This window comes from Stegastes partitus, unplaced genomic scaffold (assembly GCF_000690725.1).
Source record: "Stegastes partitus isolate 25-593 unplaced genomic scaffold, Stegastes_partitus-1.0.2 Scaffold2043, whole genome shotgun sequence".
NCBI lineage: Eukaryota > Metazoa > Chordata > Actinopteri > Pomacentridae > Stegastes > Stegastes partitus.
Genome location: NW_007579774.1, coordinates 34,676 through 49,751, shown reverse-complemented (window position 1 = coordinate 49,751; position 15,076 = coordinate 34,676). Strand labels below are relative to the sequence as shown.

General features: G+C 39.7%; 1 protein-coding gene across 1 annotated transcript; it reads right to left on the bottom strand.

Annotated features, from left to right (window-relative positions):
- Window positions 1-3,666: 3,666 nt before the first annotated feature.
- On the bottom strand, window positions 3,667-9,065 carry LOC103373666 (ras/Rap GTPase-activating protein SynGAP). The gene is made up of 2 exons (XM_008303621.1): window positions 8,943-9,065; window positions 3,667-3,804 (listed from the first exon to the last, which is right to left on the bottom strand). The coding sequence occupies exons 1-2, from the start codon at window positions 9,063-9,065 to the stop codon at window positions 3,667-3,669; spliced, it is 261 nt and encodes an 86-aa protein (XP_008301843.1).
- Between the last annotated feature and the right edge of the window lie 6,011 nt (window positions 9,066-15,076).

Sequence of the window (15,076 nt, the reverse complement as noted above, 5' to 3'; positions counted from 1 at the left end):
AAAACTTTTCTTATTTGTCCAACTGTCTTGCTTTGTTTGTTATGTGTACTTCAATCTGTAGCAATATAAAAGAAAGAAATCCTCCCTTTGTATTTGTTGTATCTGAAAAGTGATCAAAGTCATATATCAAATAAGTTGTCAAGACTTTTTTGGCAAACAATTTAGCTAAAGTACAGAGAAAGTGTTCAACCATGATTAAAACTGCATAATGATAATAAAAGACGTGTAAGATTTAAGCCTTGTCAAGGCTGGAGACAAACATCCAGAGTATTGTACTATCAACAAGTGAAAGCTGTCAAAGGAAACTGAACTTTGGCTGTAATGATGAGTGGACTGGCAACATAATCTAGTGGCCTAATAATTTTGTAACTCCTCAATATTAACCGATATCAAACTGATTGCTTCGTTATCAACTAATAGAGAATTTACACCAGCCATTCAGCAAGTGGGCCTTTATCATGAAAAAAGTTTCATCTTAACTACGCCAACTTTCTGATCACTTCTAACTGCCCCACATTTGAGAGGCTCTGAGTTGATCTTTAGGGCAAAACAATCCAGTATTCAGCGGTGCATTAGCGAGATATACCACAGTGGCTGGCACAAAGTTAGCAAATACTATTCTGGCTAATGGTGTTGTAATTATACACTCTGAGGAGGAAGATAACTAGCAGGACTTAAAACACATGTGAGGCAGCATTTTGGGCTACAAGGCATGTAAAACTCATTCAACAGCCTTTGGTCAGTTATCCAGTTCTATTTAATCCTATCTAAAACGTTCCAGCTTACAGCGAGCACAAAAAAAAAAAAGAAAAAACCCTGAAAAATAGGGCAGCATATGCCCAAGAACCAAAGAGTTGAGAACTCTTTCAAAGCTGCATCCAGAAAAAAAAAAAAAAACTCAAAAAACTTTCATCTCACTAAAATTAAGCTTAGTTGTTCTGGTGGGAGCACAACAGCGCTCCCCGTCTCACGCATGTTTGTACCGAAACCTTGACGAGTTCAAAAGAATAGAAGCGGCAGCCGCTATTCAGTCTGAGGATGAGACGAGATGAGAGCGCTCTCTGATTTGCTGTGGATTCCTATTCATCCAGGTGTAGTTTTTATTCATCACGCTGCTTATTTAAAGCCAGCGTCACACGAGGACAAGAGCAGGTGGGACACCAATGAATAATTTTGTAAAACACAAGCAGTGTCACCGTTTGTAGCGTTGTGATGTGGATCCTGATCTGAGAACTGTAAAGGTACACATGCAGCTTTAAAGGTTAAACACTGAAGAGGAGGACGAGAACTCATATTGCTGATTGTTTTGTTTGGCATAAATTTAGCAACGCTTCTGTCAGTAAGGTTTTTAAAGTGCACTTGTTTTTTGTTCATGTGAAAATGATTTCAACCAATGAACAAGTGTATTTTAATAAAGCTCTTGTATTATCTCAAGCCGCTACTAATGCTGGAAATGGCTGATATTTCGTAATATTGATTCAATTATTGTTATGTAACCGTTTAATTTGCGTTTATGTTTCTACTGGATATCTGCAGCTCCTTTGAAAGGATAAAAGGGAGTCATATTTTCAATTACAAGTAGTAATTGTATTTAAAGTCCATGCACATTATAATGTTTTTTTTTATTACCACTAGTATTGCTATAACAACACCCATCTAGGGTGTTCAGACAACACTGCCTCTGATGTTTAAAATAGAATTCATCATTGCAGTTGACCACTGAGTTCAAATCCAAATGCAACTCAGGTGATAGAAATAAAGGTTGCCTTGTAAATATTATTTTACCAAAATACCTCCAACTTGACACAACAGTGTGACATTTTCTTTAAACAGGTGACAGAGTAACCATTACAGTAATACATTAATGCATGGGACTGCGTCCTGCTTTACATGCACAACAGTGTATGTTGACAATGGAAATCTGAATCAGCAATTCAGCAATTATCTTACATAATCACCACGGAAATGTCTCGGATTGTCATTGGCGAAGCTGCCGAGCTAACCTGTAATTAGCCAAGAAGCTGGCAGTCTGTGTTTATTCTTTTAGCCTCTGTCTCTTCAACTTAATCATAGCCATCCAGCATAATGATGTTTCTGCTGCTGGTTTCTCATCATCATGTCATCACTTGTGTCTGTGAGTGCAGATGACAAAATGAGTTGCTTACATTTCAAACTCTCCTCTGATTTTTGACCGTGTGTGTGAGTGATTTAGCGCCGAGCAACTGCAGCACGTCCTGTTTATGGAATCAAATATGCACTATGCAGAGAATGCTGGGTATCAGCCATAACTTTGGGAAGACAGAAGGACGTTTCTGCTTGCCTCATTATCCCGGCCTCGCCGTAGGATCAACAAAAATGTGACCTTACTTGGGGGTAAAGGGTATGAGGACTAAAGAAAGATAAATGTCCAAAACAAAGTGCAAGACAGGAGTAACCTGGTGATGTTCAAAGTATTTCTCTTGCATTAATCTAAATTACTTCTTAAGTCGTGTCAACAAACATGACGTGTTTCTTGATTCCCGAAGAAACAAATAGATTTCACATTCTAAGTTGAAGGACGAGGACATACATTTGTTAACGCTCTGAAGTGTCCTTCAGTCACACTTTTGTTAAAAATTGAACTAAATGGCTCCCTCAAATGGTGAAGGTTAGGCAAACCTGCAGATGCCACTGCACATCAATCCAGCCGTGAACTCCCTGACTCACTCGCTCAGACAGACAGATGTGAAAAACACTAAAACGAAACTTTGCAACAGTCCTTGAACATAAAGCATCTGCAGCATGCACGGTCATGCTTCCGTTCTAAAGCATCCCAAACCAGATGACAGTCTACGATATGCAGCAATGCAGGATGCAGCCAACATAATGTGACTGCATCATAAAAAGATCTTAAAAGTAAATGATCACTGCACACTGGTTTGAAGGTGGGTCACATTAGGCTGCATGCCAGGTAACAATCACAGCAACTGTGCCTGTGGGTTACAAACGCTTCACAGTCAAACTTCAGTGCCACCTAGTGTCTCATTCTGACTCATCCTATGTGCTGATCACATCCACACATTCCTCCAGCTTTTACCATCATCTTGCCCATTGAGCTAAGTGTAAACTGAATACTTTTATCTCATGAAGGTATTCAATAAACTGCATTGTCACATTGTCGTAAAAGCGTCGGGAAAAGTGCAACACAGCAACGGCACTTTGAAAGAATTTTTGAGTGTCTCTCTCAGCGGTTAGGATGAACTGCCGAGCAGCGCTTCAAAGCAGCGAGCTCTCCATCTAGTGGATATGAAGAAGAAAAGAATTTCACGAGTCTCGCCCAGGCATGCGAGCAATGCGAGGCTCACTGGCAAGCATTAGCGGATGACTGGTGATATCACATCCCTGAGGAGTAGAAAGAAGTGCTTCTCTTCAGTTACACTCACCATTTGACCTTTTTATTGAACATCTACATATGAGTTTTTAAGTTCAACTCTAAGCTGAAACTGAGCAGCTTTGAGCACCAAAATGTCAAAACTGTAGCAAAGCAACTAAAAAAAAGCACCAACCTTTTCTGATTCCTTACAGTTTTAACAATAAATGATGTCTCTACATGTGCATAATGAATGGTAACATAAAGCACCTCATTTATTTCCAGTATATGCATGTGTATGGCTGTGTGTGTCCTGATCACTGCAGAGGCATGTCCTCAGGCTGCTTACCGCTCTCGGTGGACAGCTGGCTGTGGAATTCTGGAAACTGTGTTTCCACTGGAACGCTGATGGTGCGACGCAGAAGATGGACCTTGCATGACGCAGCGCGCCTCTCCTGCAAAAAACACGAAACAGATCGGCTGATAAACAAAGACAGAAAAGTAGAGACACTCAGATGGAGCGAATAATTCAAGGCAGATAAAGTTCTGAATGAATTCAACGAAAGTGACGGAGTCGACTGAGTACAAAGAAGAATGAAAGCCAGCGGGAAGAAAAATGGTGGCTGTAGAAAAATGTATGAAATGCACATTCAATAGTGACTGAGGCCCTTATCTAGGTTGTTGTGGTTATTCTGGTCACCATGTTTCATACTGTGTTGGGCCAACAGTGCACAATAGCTGTAGTCGTCCTGATAAATGAGAGGCCGTTGGATAAAACAAAGCAGGCATTAGCAACACATCAGTCAGCCCATATCTTCCTATAGCTTGCATACCAAATGTTTGGCACGGAAAGATTAAACAGACAAAAGGAGAAGAATGGTTGTGGTGAGAAAGTGGTGAGTCAAATAAAAAGGGAAAGGGCCTGATGTCCTCCAAGTGGAGTGATAATGGCTTATCGAACATCCTCACACCTCTCAACTCAATGCGGCGCCCTGTCTGTCTTGTTTTCTCTGTTCCTCTGTTTCCATGTCCGTCTGCTTATCTCGCTCTGATCCTCTCTGCGAGTCGCCTCTTTACTTGCCTCGTGGGACTTAGGTTTTAAGGACAGCTCTCACTGACACCGTCTCTGACGTAAAGACGGTGTCTGGTGGTCTGAGCCGTAATGACTAAGCAATATATGCTGTAATTTGAACCACAATTCACTGCAGCGATTTGTAGTGTCGTACACAGTACAGTAAGGGCCAGAGTCGCTCCAGGAAGACAGGTTTTGAGCAGAGGCTGACGTGTAATATATGGTTTTATCATGTAAATTAGTCATTTAATATTCCATTGTTTATGCTCTCATCTAATTATTCATGTGTCATAGTTAAGGACAGAGTAATTATTTATTTGAGTAACAGTACGCTACATTCAGATGCCTAAAATATTGAGAGTGGAGGCAAAACGGTACATGTTTTTGTTTATGTTGTGTGTATTTTAGCAATTTTCAGTGTGTAATTGGTACAACATGTGTTTCCAATTCATTAAAGATCCATATCCACCAGGACTAAAATAACTCCATTGATTCATCTCTGAGATGGTAAGTAAAGGTCAGAGGAGCTGGCTAGCAATCATCATGGATGAATAGGAAGTCCCCAGGGCAAGTGGAAAAATCGAGGCAGGAAAGTTTGAGTGAATTACAGTAAAAGAGGGATGACCCTCTCCCACTGCTAAACTTATTTGCAGGTGCTTCTGAGCAAAGTTGAAGCTGTGCTGAGAATATCAGTGACTGTATGAACCGGATAAGAAGCCAGAAATAAACGTTCACTACTCTGGGTCAAAGACAAATAAGTTGCACTACAACTGTCCTGATGAAATAATAAAGTTATTTAACTGATTCTCTATGAAACGATTAACGTAGGACAACATTGCAAACAGGGAGCAGTGATGTTTCTTCTGCTAATTCAGTTTAGATCATTGCTGTTGCCATGTACATAAGCACTGACCTGATTACAACAGTAAAGTCTAGTTGATTTGAGTTCAAACCCTTTCTGAGTGTTGACACCAGCAAAAGAAGAAAAGCTCTCTAACTATTAGCCCCCTCTCCTGGCAGCTCTGTGCAGCCCAGACGTAGTAATGAGCTGCAGCATCAGTGTATGCACAGCGGGCTCCGACGGCCCAAGGAACCAGAGAAGGCTACACAACAAACCGAAGGTGAAAATGAGAAAAGTCTAAACTTGAAACCCCTCTGGAATCACACCTTTCCTTTCAGCTTTATTACCTTCACATCGCAGCCCTCAAGTAATGCGCTCGCTGAATGTCGAGATTGTTATCCGCTCATTTCTGCATTCACTCTGTACTTTCCATTTTGGCCGTCTTCGTGTTTGCAGAAGCGTCGTTTGTCTTGTGATTAAGAACCTGTCATGTAAGTAAACAGCCTATTACAGTGACGATATCAGCATCAGCTGTTGTCACTGATACACTTTAATTCTATGTTTCCATAATGACTCTCATAATGTGTTCATGAAGCATGAACGGAGGAACGAGGGATGAAGAGAGAGGCTAATGAAAGAGTAAAAGATTTCAATAAAGACTGAGAATAAAAACAAAGATTAAACAAAAGGTCAGAAATGAAACAGTGACTGCTTCCTAAAGCCCCTACAGGAACTTCTTCACAGACATCAATCAGAATTTGTGTTCAGAGACTTAAAGCATTGCTGTACACTGATTTCATTCCTCTCACTTTCACATTTCTGTTCACTGTAGCAGGTTTAGTGCAGAATAGAGGAACACAGGGGTCAAATTACAGCAGGTAAAGAGTAAATAAATACAAATTAACACAATTAATGTATACATCTATACAGATTTACAAATACATTTACGCACATTCCCTGTGATGAATAAATATATTTTACAATTGCAAAAAAAAGCTCTATAATAAAGTGAATCCATCAGCCTCAATTTGAAGGCTTTTTCATTTTTAATTTGTGGCAAAATGTTAATCATCTAAGTGTATTTCGAAATGTCACAATGTTTTCATTGCCGTACGCTAAAAAACCCTGCATCACATGTGAAAGGAACAAATGGGTAATCAGTTTGTTATTACTGTTTCTACCACTTGATTACATTTACAAATATGCAGGAATGTCTACAGCTTTATGTGTTTTTGCTGCCAACTCTTTGGATCAAATACTCTGTCACACAATAAAGAGCGACTAACATAATGATATACATGTCCCTCATGTGTACATCAACGTTTGACCTCTACCGCTCGTCCACAGGAGTTGATGCTTTGACACCTTCCCCTGCAGCTTGTTTATACGTCTAAACACCTTTGTATGGAGCGAACCATTAGAAGACTGTATCACTTTTTTGACCTGCAATTTGCTGACATGACAGAAATCCAGCAGCGTTACAGATGACCTTTTCCAAGTCTGGGTCTCGAGATGGACGCATTTAAAAGCTGTTGTTCTTTGTTGCCGTGAAACAAAAAGCACTGTAGTGGAAAGGCTGCCAGTAGGTCGATTGAAATAATTGCTCCCTGCAATTATTACTCGATTTCAGCATGGCATACCTCAGTAATTTCAGACAAAGAATGAAGCCACACCGCTCTCCCCAGTTCCAGTAGTCACACTGGTGTGAAAAAAGGCTTGGCAAGTCCAATAACGATGCCTTGTCCAGGTGCTTTTGCGACTTTAAAGCAGGGCGCTTGCCCACAACACCCCCTCTGGTGGAAATCAAGTTTTTTTTTACCTTGTTAACATGTCCATATGGTGCTATTTATATGCTGGAAGGCATATCATGAGCAAAATAAGCAGTTAGTGCCATGGTTGAGCATTTCCACATGGCAATTCAAGGTACAGACGACTGTTGAAAACATAACAAATCTGAGCAATCAATCCTGTCAGCTTTGAAGTTGTTGCTTTCTGTATCACTATTCTTTTTTAGAAGAAGGTTTGAAGGCTTGAACTTGCCATCGTGTACCATGGGGCAGATTTACAGTGTTTCTAGGTGAGTTGGAGGTTATGTGGTGTGCTTAAGCTGCAGTGAGCGGGGAGCGGTGAGTGGAGAGAGAGGCAGGAATTACATCTAAGCCATTTTAAGACAGGACGGTATTATTCTGACGAAAAAACGTCTAAATATGTAACTTTGACAGACAGAGGTGAGTTTTGGAGGTTAAACCTGCGATCAAAGATCAAAGAGTTCCTGCAAAACTTGCCAGAGTCCCTAAGAGAGGTTGTGTTCTTCCCCTGTTAAAAATCACAGAAGCTGGATTCACAAATTCCCTGAGAGAGCTATAACTGAGTTTGATGCTGATGGTTCTGAGATGATGGCATTAGTTGAAAGTGAACCTTCTACCTTACCTATACAGTACAAAAAAACAGTACAAAGAAACTGTTCTGAGGATTGTGCTTATGTAAAAATGACTCTGTGAGCATTTTAAACAATTAGCAAAAGTATGGGATTCATTTAAAAGTTGCCTGGAGTCACGCAACTTATTATTTTTGTGCTACTTATGTGTGCATGCAGTCATCCAGGCTCAGAAACAGACACACTAATGTGTGATTGGCATGAAGTGCGTCTGGCTCTCGCTGCAGCACATGGGCTCAATTTAAAGCTGTGCAAAGGTACGCCAGGAATTACAAACAGTGAGGTATGTTTGTTTCTGTGACTTAACAGAACCACGAGGGAAATCATACAAATACAGTGTGTGTGAGGAAAGTTCGGTAATTGTGAAATTCTTTATATAGTAGCTTTACACTATCGAGAGTTACGCCCCACAGTGGCTCAATGTAGTATTACAAAAACACCAAGATACATACTGTATCTCATCAGTATTGTCAGGTGAACATAGCTTTGATTATTTGTTTATGTTTGTTTAAGTGAGATTTCTTCTATAAGCCTCTTTTTTTTTAACCTCACCTGCACAATTTGCTTTGATTATTATGCTTCTGTTGCTTTCTTTTATTATGCAAAAAAAAAATTATTTACTATATATATATTTAATTTTTTTTTGTGGATACTGATTTCAAACATATTGCCTAATTTTTCGCATTTTGTCACTGTCTTGTTAAGACTCCTAACAAGCCAAAACAGGTGTAGGTCCTCTGTTGGGATGTGGGCACTTTAAATATGAGCTCCCACAAAGCTGTTTCTCAAGGATATTGCTGAGTGAACAATGCAATTTAGATTACCCTGCTGAATCCTGGTTTGCGCCTAACGACAGGACCTCTAATCTCCCAGAAACTTGCATAATCTAGTGTGACACTAATCAAAACAATGGAGGCAAAGAGCCGGCCTCAGCTAACCTGGCTACTGGGGGTCTCAACGGTGGGATGGATTAATTTAAATGCGGAATGAGTCCTCACACAGGCAGGAACTTGTTTTCTTATAGGTAGTGACTAATTATTATTGCTGGGACTGTGACTGTATATTAACATGAGAGCACCTATTAAATTCAGAGGTGTCATAGAATATATGTGGAGAAATTAGTGGATGGAAAAGATGCAAATCAAACTGCACTGATGAGGGAAAATAAAAGCAGAACAGACAAGGAAGACAACAGTGACACAGAGGGACATGACAGACAAGAGTTTGTACTGTCTGCTCTCACCACCTCCTCCTCATTCAGAAGCAGCATCTGACAGTCAGCAACCACACAGTACTTTGGGTTCCACACAGTTCGCTCTTCATAGGAATGGCCACGGGACATCCGGTGTCTCAGTGGGTACTGCATATCTGAGCGGGGGGAAAGAGAAGAAGCACGATTGAGTTTTAAAGGTAGAGAGAAGACAAATTGCAGTCAGTGTTTGTGCACTTAATAACGCTGTAGAATGAAGAGTATTAGCTGTAATAGTTCTCAAATAAAACAGCCCTAGAATGAGCAGTGAAGTAGGCAGGGAAAGAGTGGCCAATTAGGATTTTTGTTTAATGAGCCCTTCATCAATGTGAAAAGAGAATTGCTCTTCAGCTTGTGCAAATAACTGTTTTGCTCAGTGAATGGAAAAAAAAGAAAAAAACTCTCATCCTAATTATAAATGCCACTGGAGAGGTGATGACTACTGCATGCTCTCCACGTTGTTTTCTTTTTTCTTTTTTCACTTCAATCATTCTGCGGCTGTCAGGTGAAGAAAGAATAAATTTAAAAAGAAACTGAGACAGGCATAAATTGGATTTTCTAGCATCTGCAATGATAAGGTGACATAAATCTCAGAAAAGCACCACATATGCTTTTTCTCGTAGGAAATGCAATCCATCAACTCTCACACATGGCTTACTTTTACAGAGACACTGTGACTGAGTCAATCAACACGGAGCACATTCCCAGAGTTATAACAGATAGGTTCTGTGAAACAAACCCCCTATTAGCATCTCAGCTACATTCTCTGCGCACCAGATAAAACAGGAAAACACACGTGCGATGACTCGGCTGAAAGACTTAAACACCCACTAGAACATTAGGTGGACAATCTTGATCCCTTGCTGATGAATCTGTTGTGAGCTCTGTTGTCTGTCGTTCAGTTGGAGGCTAATGAGTAGAATATATAGGTCAGAGTGTGCTGCTCTCATGATGCTGATCCCACTGCTAAGAGTGTGACTCCATGCAGAGAAGCATTACTGTATGATGCCTCCATGTGTTTTATACATGAAATGCTATATTAATATAGCCAGACTTCATAAAATTTAACTGAAAGCAGCGAAGACGGGGTTAGGGTTTCTTTTGTACAGAACACAATGTGTGTCTGCGCTTCTGGTAGCAACTTTGAAACCAGCGGTTTTCATCTCTGTTCTTGGAAATGTAAAACTGGGAAAACATAATATAAAACTTTCAGCGTGCTTTCAGTCACTCTTCAGGCACGCTGAGCTACACAGAGAATATTCAATGAGATATATTTTTCATAGACCGATTATTGCTTGCCATTTATTTTAATTAACGATCCCATTTATATTATTGTGGCTCTAGAGCTCCTGCATGCTGACTGCATGAGCGCGAGAAATGATCGTAATGAACACATTTGGGTTTAAGTTTGTCACAACCCTGCTGCTTGTGTCTCTTTGATCATTTCCTCTCAGTGACTGCTTCATATTCTAGGTGGCCTCATCACTATGCCATTAAAGACTAGGCTACAAGTGCAAAGACACATTAATGCACAAACATACACACAGACACAGCTTCTGCATACTGCAACTGTCTGATCAGCTTACAGTCATGCTGTGGAGAGGAGCAGGTCAAGCACACGGCGTTTTCAATTTAGCACAGCGTCTTTAGAGATGGGTTTTTAATCCTTGTGTTGATTTAATTATGCATTTCAGAATCAGCTCCGCAAGCTCAAGAGAGCGAGAAGACAGACAAGAGAGGCAAGTGACAAAAATGAAGGCAGTCTTTTGACTGATGCTGCTTTGCTTGGTGTGTCGAGCTTCATTCCCTTCAATAAAGCAACAGGGGCGAGACTCATGTGAAGCAGATCTGCTCGGAGTCTTTCACTCTCATGGTGTAAATTTCTTAACAAACACAGCTGTTCGCCATCGACTACAACAAGAAGTAAGAACAAAAATAAAGGACACGCTGGCAGTACTATAAAAACAAGTCAAGTTTTGCCATGCATCATGTTTCTCAAGGAGGTCCTCAACAGAACCCACAGACTCCCAGTGACAGACAGACCCAAGGACAACTCACAGATGTGATATAAATAATGGATTTTTTTTCATGGCCTGCCTGATTTATTGATCAGACTTATGGCAGCACATATTCAGTCAATCAATATGACACTGCTGCAGACAGGCGTATATATGCACAAACTGCATTTTCCTCACAGCAACATATTGTAGCCTCTGTAAGGCGACAACACTACTTCTGTAAATTAGATATTTTTCAGAAATATTACTTTAACTAGAGCCTGACCGATACATCGGTTGGTCGATATATGATCCAATCACAGACACATGGGTATCACCGTATTATCTGTCCAAACCAATAGGAAAACTTTCTTTTATATAATACAGAACAGTATGCTTGGAGTAATTTAGAAACAGTGATCACATAGGCTGTCCAGCAGAGCGGCTTCAACCTCAGTGTTTACAATCTTCTCAGCCCTGTCTGCAGCACATGTACATACATGTTTTACAGTTGAGCACATGGCAGCGCAGAGTCAAGACTTGTTGTCATAGAAAATTGCTAACTACATTGTGAAATGCATTGACAATATCATTTACCCTTTTCAACATAACTCCAACATATAGACAAACAATATTAGCTGATATGTCGATGATAGAATTATTTACTTCCTAAAATTAGTTTTGACCCCAACTATCCGGTATCAGTCAGGCTTTTTAACCAACCTTTAACTAACTGTTACCAGACATAACTAGGAGTAGTGGTATTTACCCAACTATAGTCCTTGTTGTTTATTTAGTTACTTTGTCTTTAGTGACTCAAAAACAATTTCCAAATTAGTCCACTGTTGGATGTTTGTTCTCAATGTTCTCAATTTAGAGTATGTTTGTATGATTTGCAAATCTGTAACCCTTCTTTTATTTTAAAATTTTTTTCTGGATCTAAGAATCACATACAAGTTAGCGTAGCGTAGCATAGCATAGCATAGCATAACCTAGCCTAGCCTAGCATAGCATAGCTTTATGGATCATCTGTGACACTCATGATAGATGACACCCACAAATGTAAATGGTGTATATGCATCAGAAAGCAATTAGTTGGTTTGGAGGTGTTGAAGTGAAACTACTGTACATACAATATGGTACTGAAATGAGATGAGAGTAAATGCTCAACACAACTACAACCAGAAAAAGATGGGTAAATATATGGGATATTTTAACCTTATATTATCTCTAAGTTGCTACACCAGCTACTCTTCTGGTACAGGACATTTATGCCATTGAAAATATAAGTGACTGTGTCGTAATGTGTTGAAGTTTCAGGTACGTTAGATTTCTCACAAAAATGAACAAAACACACAAAACAGAAAATGCTAATACATGCTCCTGTCTGATGAAATTTGAAGATTCAGCTTTAACAGAAGACAGTTTGTTCACTGGGAAACAAACTTGCTCCAAGGACGGGTGTCTTCTGTCAACAGTGAATTATTATTATTATTAGCTTCCCTGTGGGTTTGGGATGGCATTTCTGCAAAAGCACTTGGGGACGTGGTTACAATTAGTGTCCTCCTCAATGCTGAGAAGCACAGACAGATTGCTATCCATCACAATCCCACCAGGGAGACATCTGATCTTTCTAAAAATTCATTATGCCGCATGACAACAACCCCCAAACACGGCCACAGCCATAAAGAACTATCTTCAGTTGTTCGAACATGGAGTCCTGTAACAGATGGCATGGTCCCCACAGAGCACTGATACCAACATCATCATGTCAGTCTGGGATTACATGAGTAGAAAGAAGCCACTGAGACAGCCTAGATCCAGAGGAGAGCTGCAACTTGAGCAACCAGGAGGCTTGAACAACTTAACTGGCAAGTACCTTGAAATACTGGCGTAAAACTTTAGCACAGTACAGTTGCTTTTAATAACACGTCTTAGACATTTACCTGCCACATGTGATGTTTAGCATTATGAATGATGACACAGGTCGTGGGATTTTCGAAGTAGTTAGTTTGCTATAGCCTGATTGCGCCCCAATGTATTCGTATCAGGTCATAAAGGCCATTGGCTTCTCAACAACATCATTTAATTTAAAACCCCAGAAACATTTAGAAGTTACAGTATTTTCTGCATTCCCAAAGCCTTTCTAGAAACTTACAACAGAGAATGATAAACTAAAGATTTTAAACACGTTTCTCAAGATGCCTCTGAATCTAATAAAAAATGTGAGCCTGTGTGCTGCCTGACTAGGAAACAGAGCTGTAACCTGGGCAGACGATTAAAAGCCTTTTTTTTTATGGTGCAGCTAATGGAACTTTTTGTTTTCATCCAAGTGGTTCATAAAGTCTTTGAGCATCCTGAAGGCACAGCTGTAGACCGTCTTGCCAGGCTCACACTACTAGGAGTTTTAAAATCCTAACAAATTTTTAAATTGGATTGCATCACGCACAGATATTCTTCTCTCTAATCTCAGACATGAACACTGTACAAGATTGGAAAATAAAGATGCATCTCACACTACAGGAAGTTATTTTCATGCCAGAGGGAGCAGTCAGGGAGCAGTGTGCTATCTGGTGTAATCTCAATGGGACTCATATGTAAACAAATAAAAACTGTGAACAAAAAACTTGCTGTAGTGCTTAAACTACTCTGCAGGAAGAAGAAGATGAGCCTGTATGAGCTAATGTTTGGGAAGATGTGGTCAACATGCTCAACAAATGGAGATTTTAACAGTTTTAACATCTGCAGCAAATGTTGGCCTGAGGGTTGACAGTGTTGCTTGACAACAGCGTCCATGGCTTTAACTCCACTGCAAATCTCTAAACTCCTCACATTACTAGCTAATCTGGGCCCATCATCGGCTCAGACGGAGATCAGATTTCTCCTCCGACTATCGATAAAGGTGAAACGGTAAATCAGCCAGAAATTGTATGAGCAGAAGAGAAACTGATTGTTAAACAGTGCCCCAATGTATAGCGTCGCAGAACATCCTGGGCTATAAACTAAGGGGCTGACTGATAACTGGCCAAGCTGATAATTGCACTGAATGTTGAGCATTTTTCCAACAGATGGTTGCTATCCTTATTTAATTGATACCAGATAACATAAATTGTTCCATAAATGTATTAATTAAGCTCTGTGACAGCCGTCTCATCTGTAGTCGTTGGTTACATGTGATGAGTAACACCCTATCAACAGTAATGGATAAATGTTTAAAGGATTTATTTAAATTAAAACTAAACATAAAGGAACAAAGTTTAGCTTGGAGTACATGCTAGTCTAAATTTTGACAACACATGTTTATTTTTTTCCTGCAAACATACTGTATATGTTCTGAATATTGGTTTTGTGTCTACCTAATTAATAAATGGAATCAGCATCTACCCTGAAAAAATACAAGTGAAAACAGGAGCTACATGTTTTTCCTTTACACAAAACATACAGAAACTCGATACAAAGCATATGATGCTGTATCACAAATTAAATTAAGAAATATCACGTTTACAGCGTTTATTAACTATATATTCATCATAGTGGAGACGCTAAAATTAAAATATTCACTCTTCACATAAGCAAAGCTAGCAGGTTGACTAGCTCGCCAAGAAAACTAGCTTAGCAAGTACGCTTGTTTGCTAAGTTAGCTAACTTGCTAAAGCTTGCAAGTAGCACACCAACAGAAAATTAACACGCATACTTTCAGTTTGTCTAGATTTCCTGACCCAAAAAGAAACGCACACTATGGATAAAGTTTCACAGCAGCTCTCCACATCTGGAACAGGGTCACATTCTGACATGTAACAACATGTTTTCAAAACAGCACCGGTTATACATTTCACAATGGCTACTGCCACCTACTGGTGAAAACTGGGGCTGCAAAGCTTCATTAGCTTAATATACAATACCACATTAAAAACAAACAAAAAACTAGAAAAGCACTCAGAGAATGCAGACCTCCGCCAAGCAGTTCATTTCCACCATATTGTGATTTCTAGCCAATGTTAAAGTCCATTTGATCTACACTATTAGATTCATAGATAATCAAAACATAGCTTTAGCATTTGAATTAACATTGATATCATTAATAACAAGCTGAAGGAGTGTACTCTCAAAAATTTTGTACACTTAGGTTAT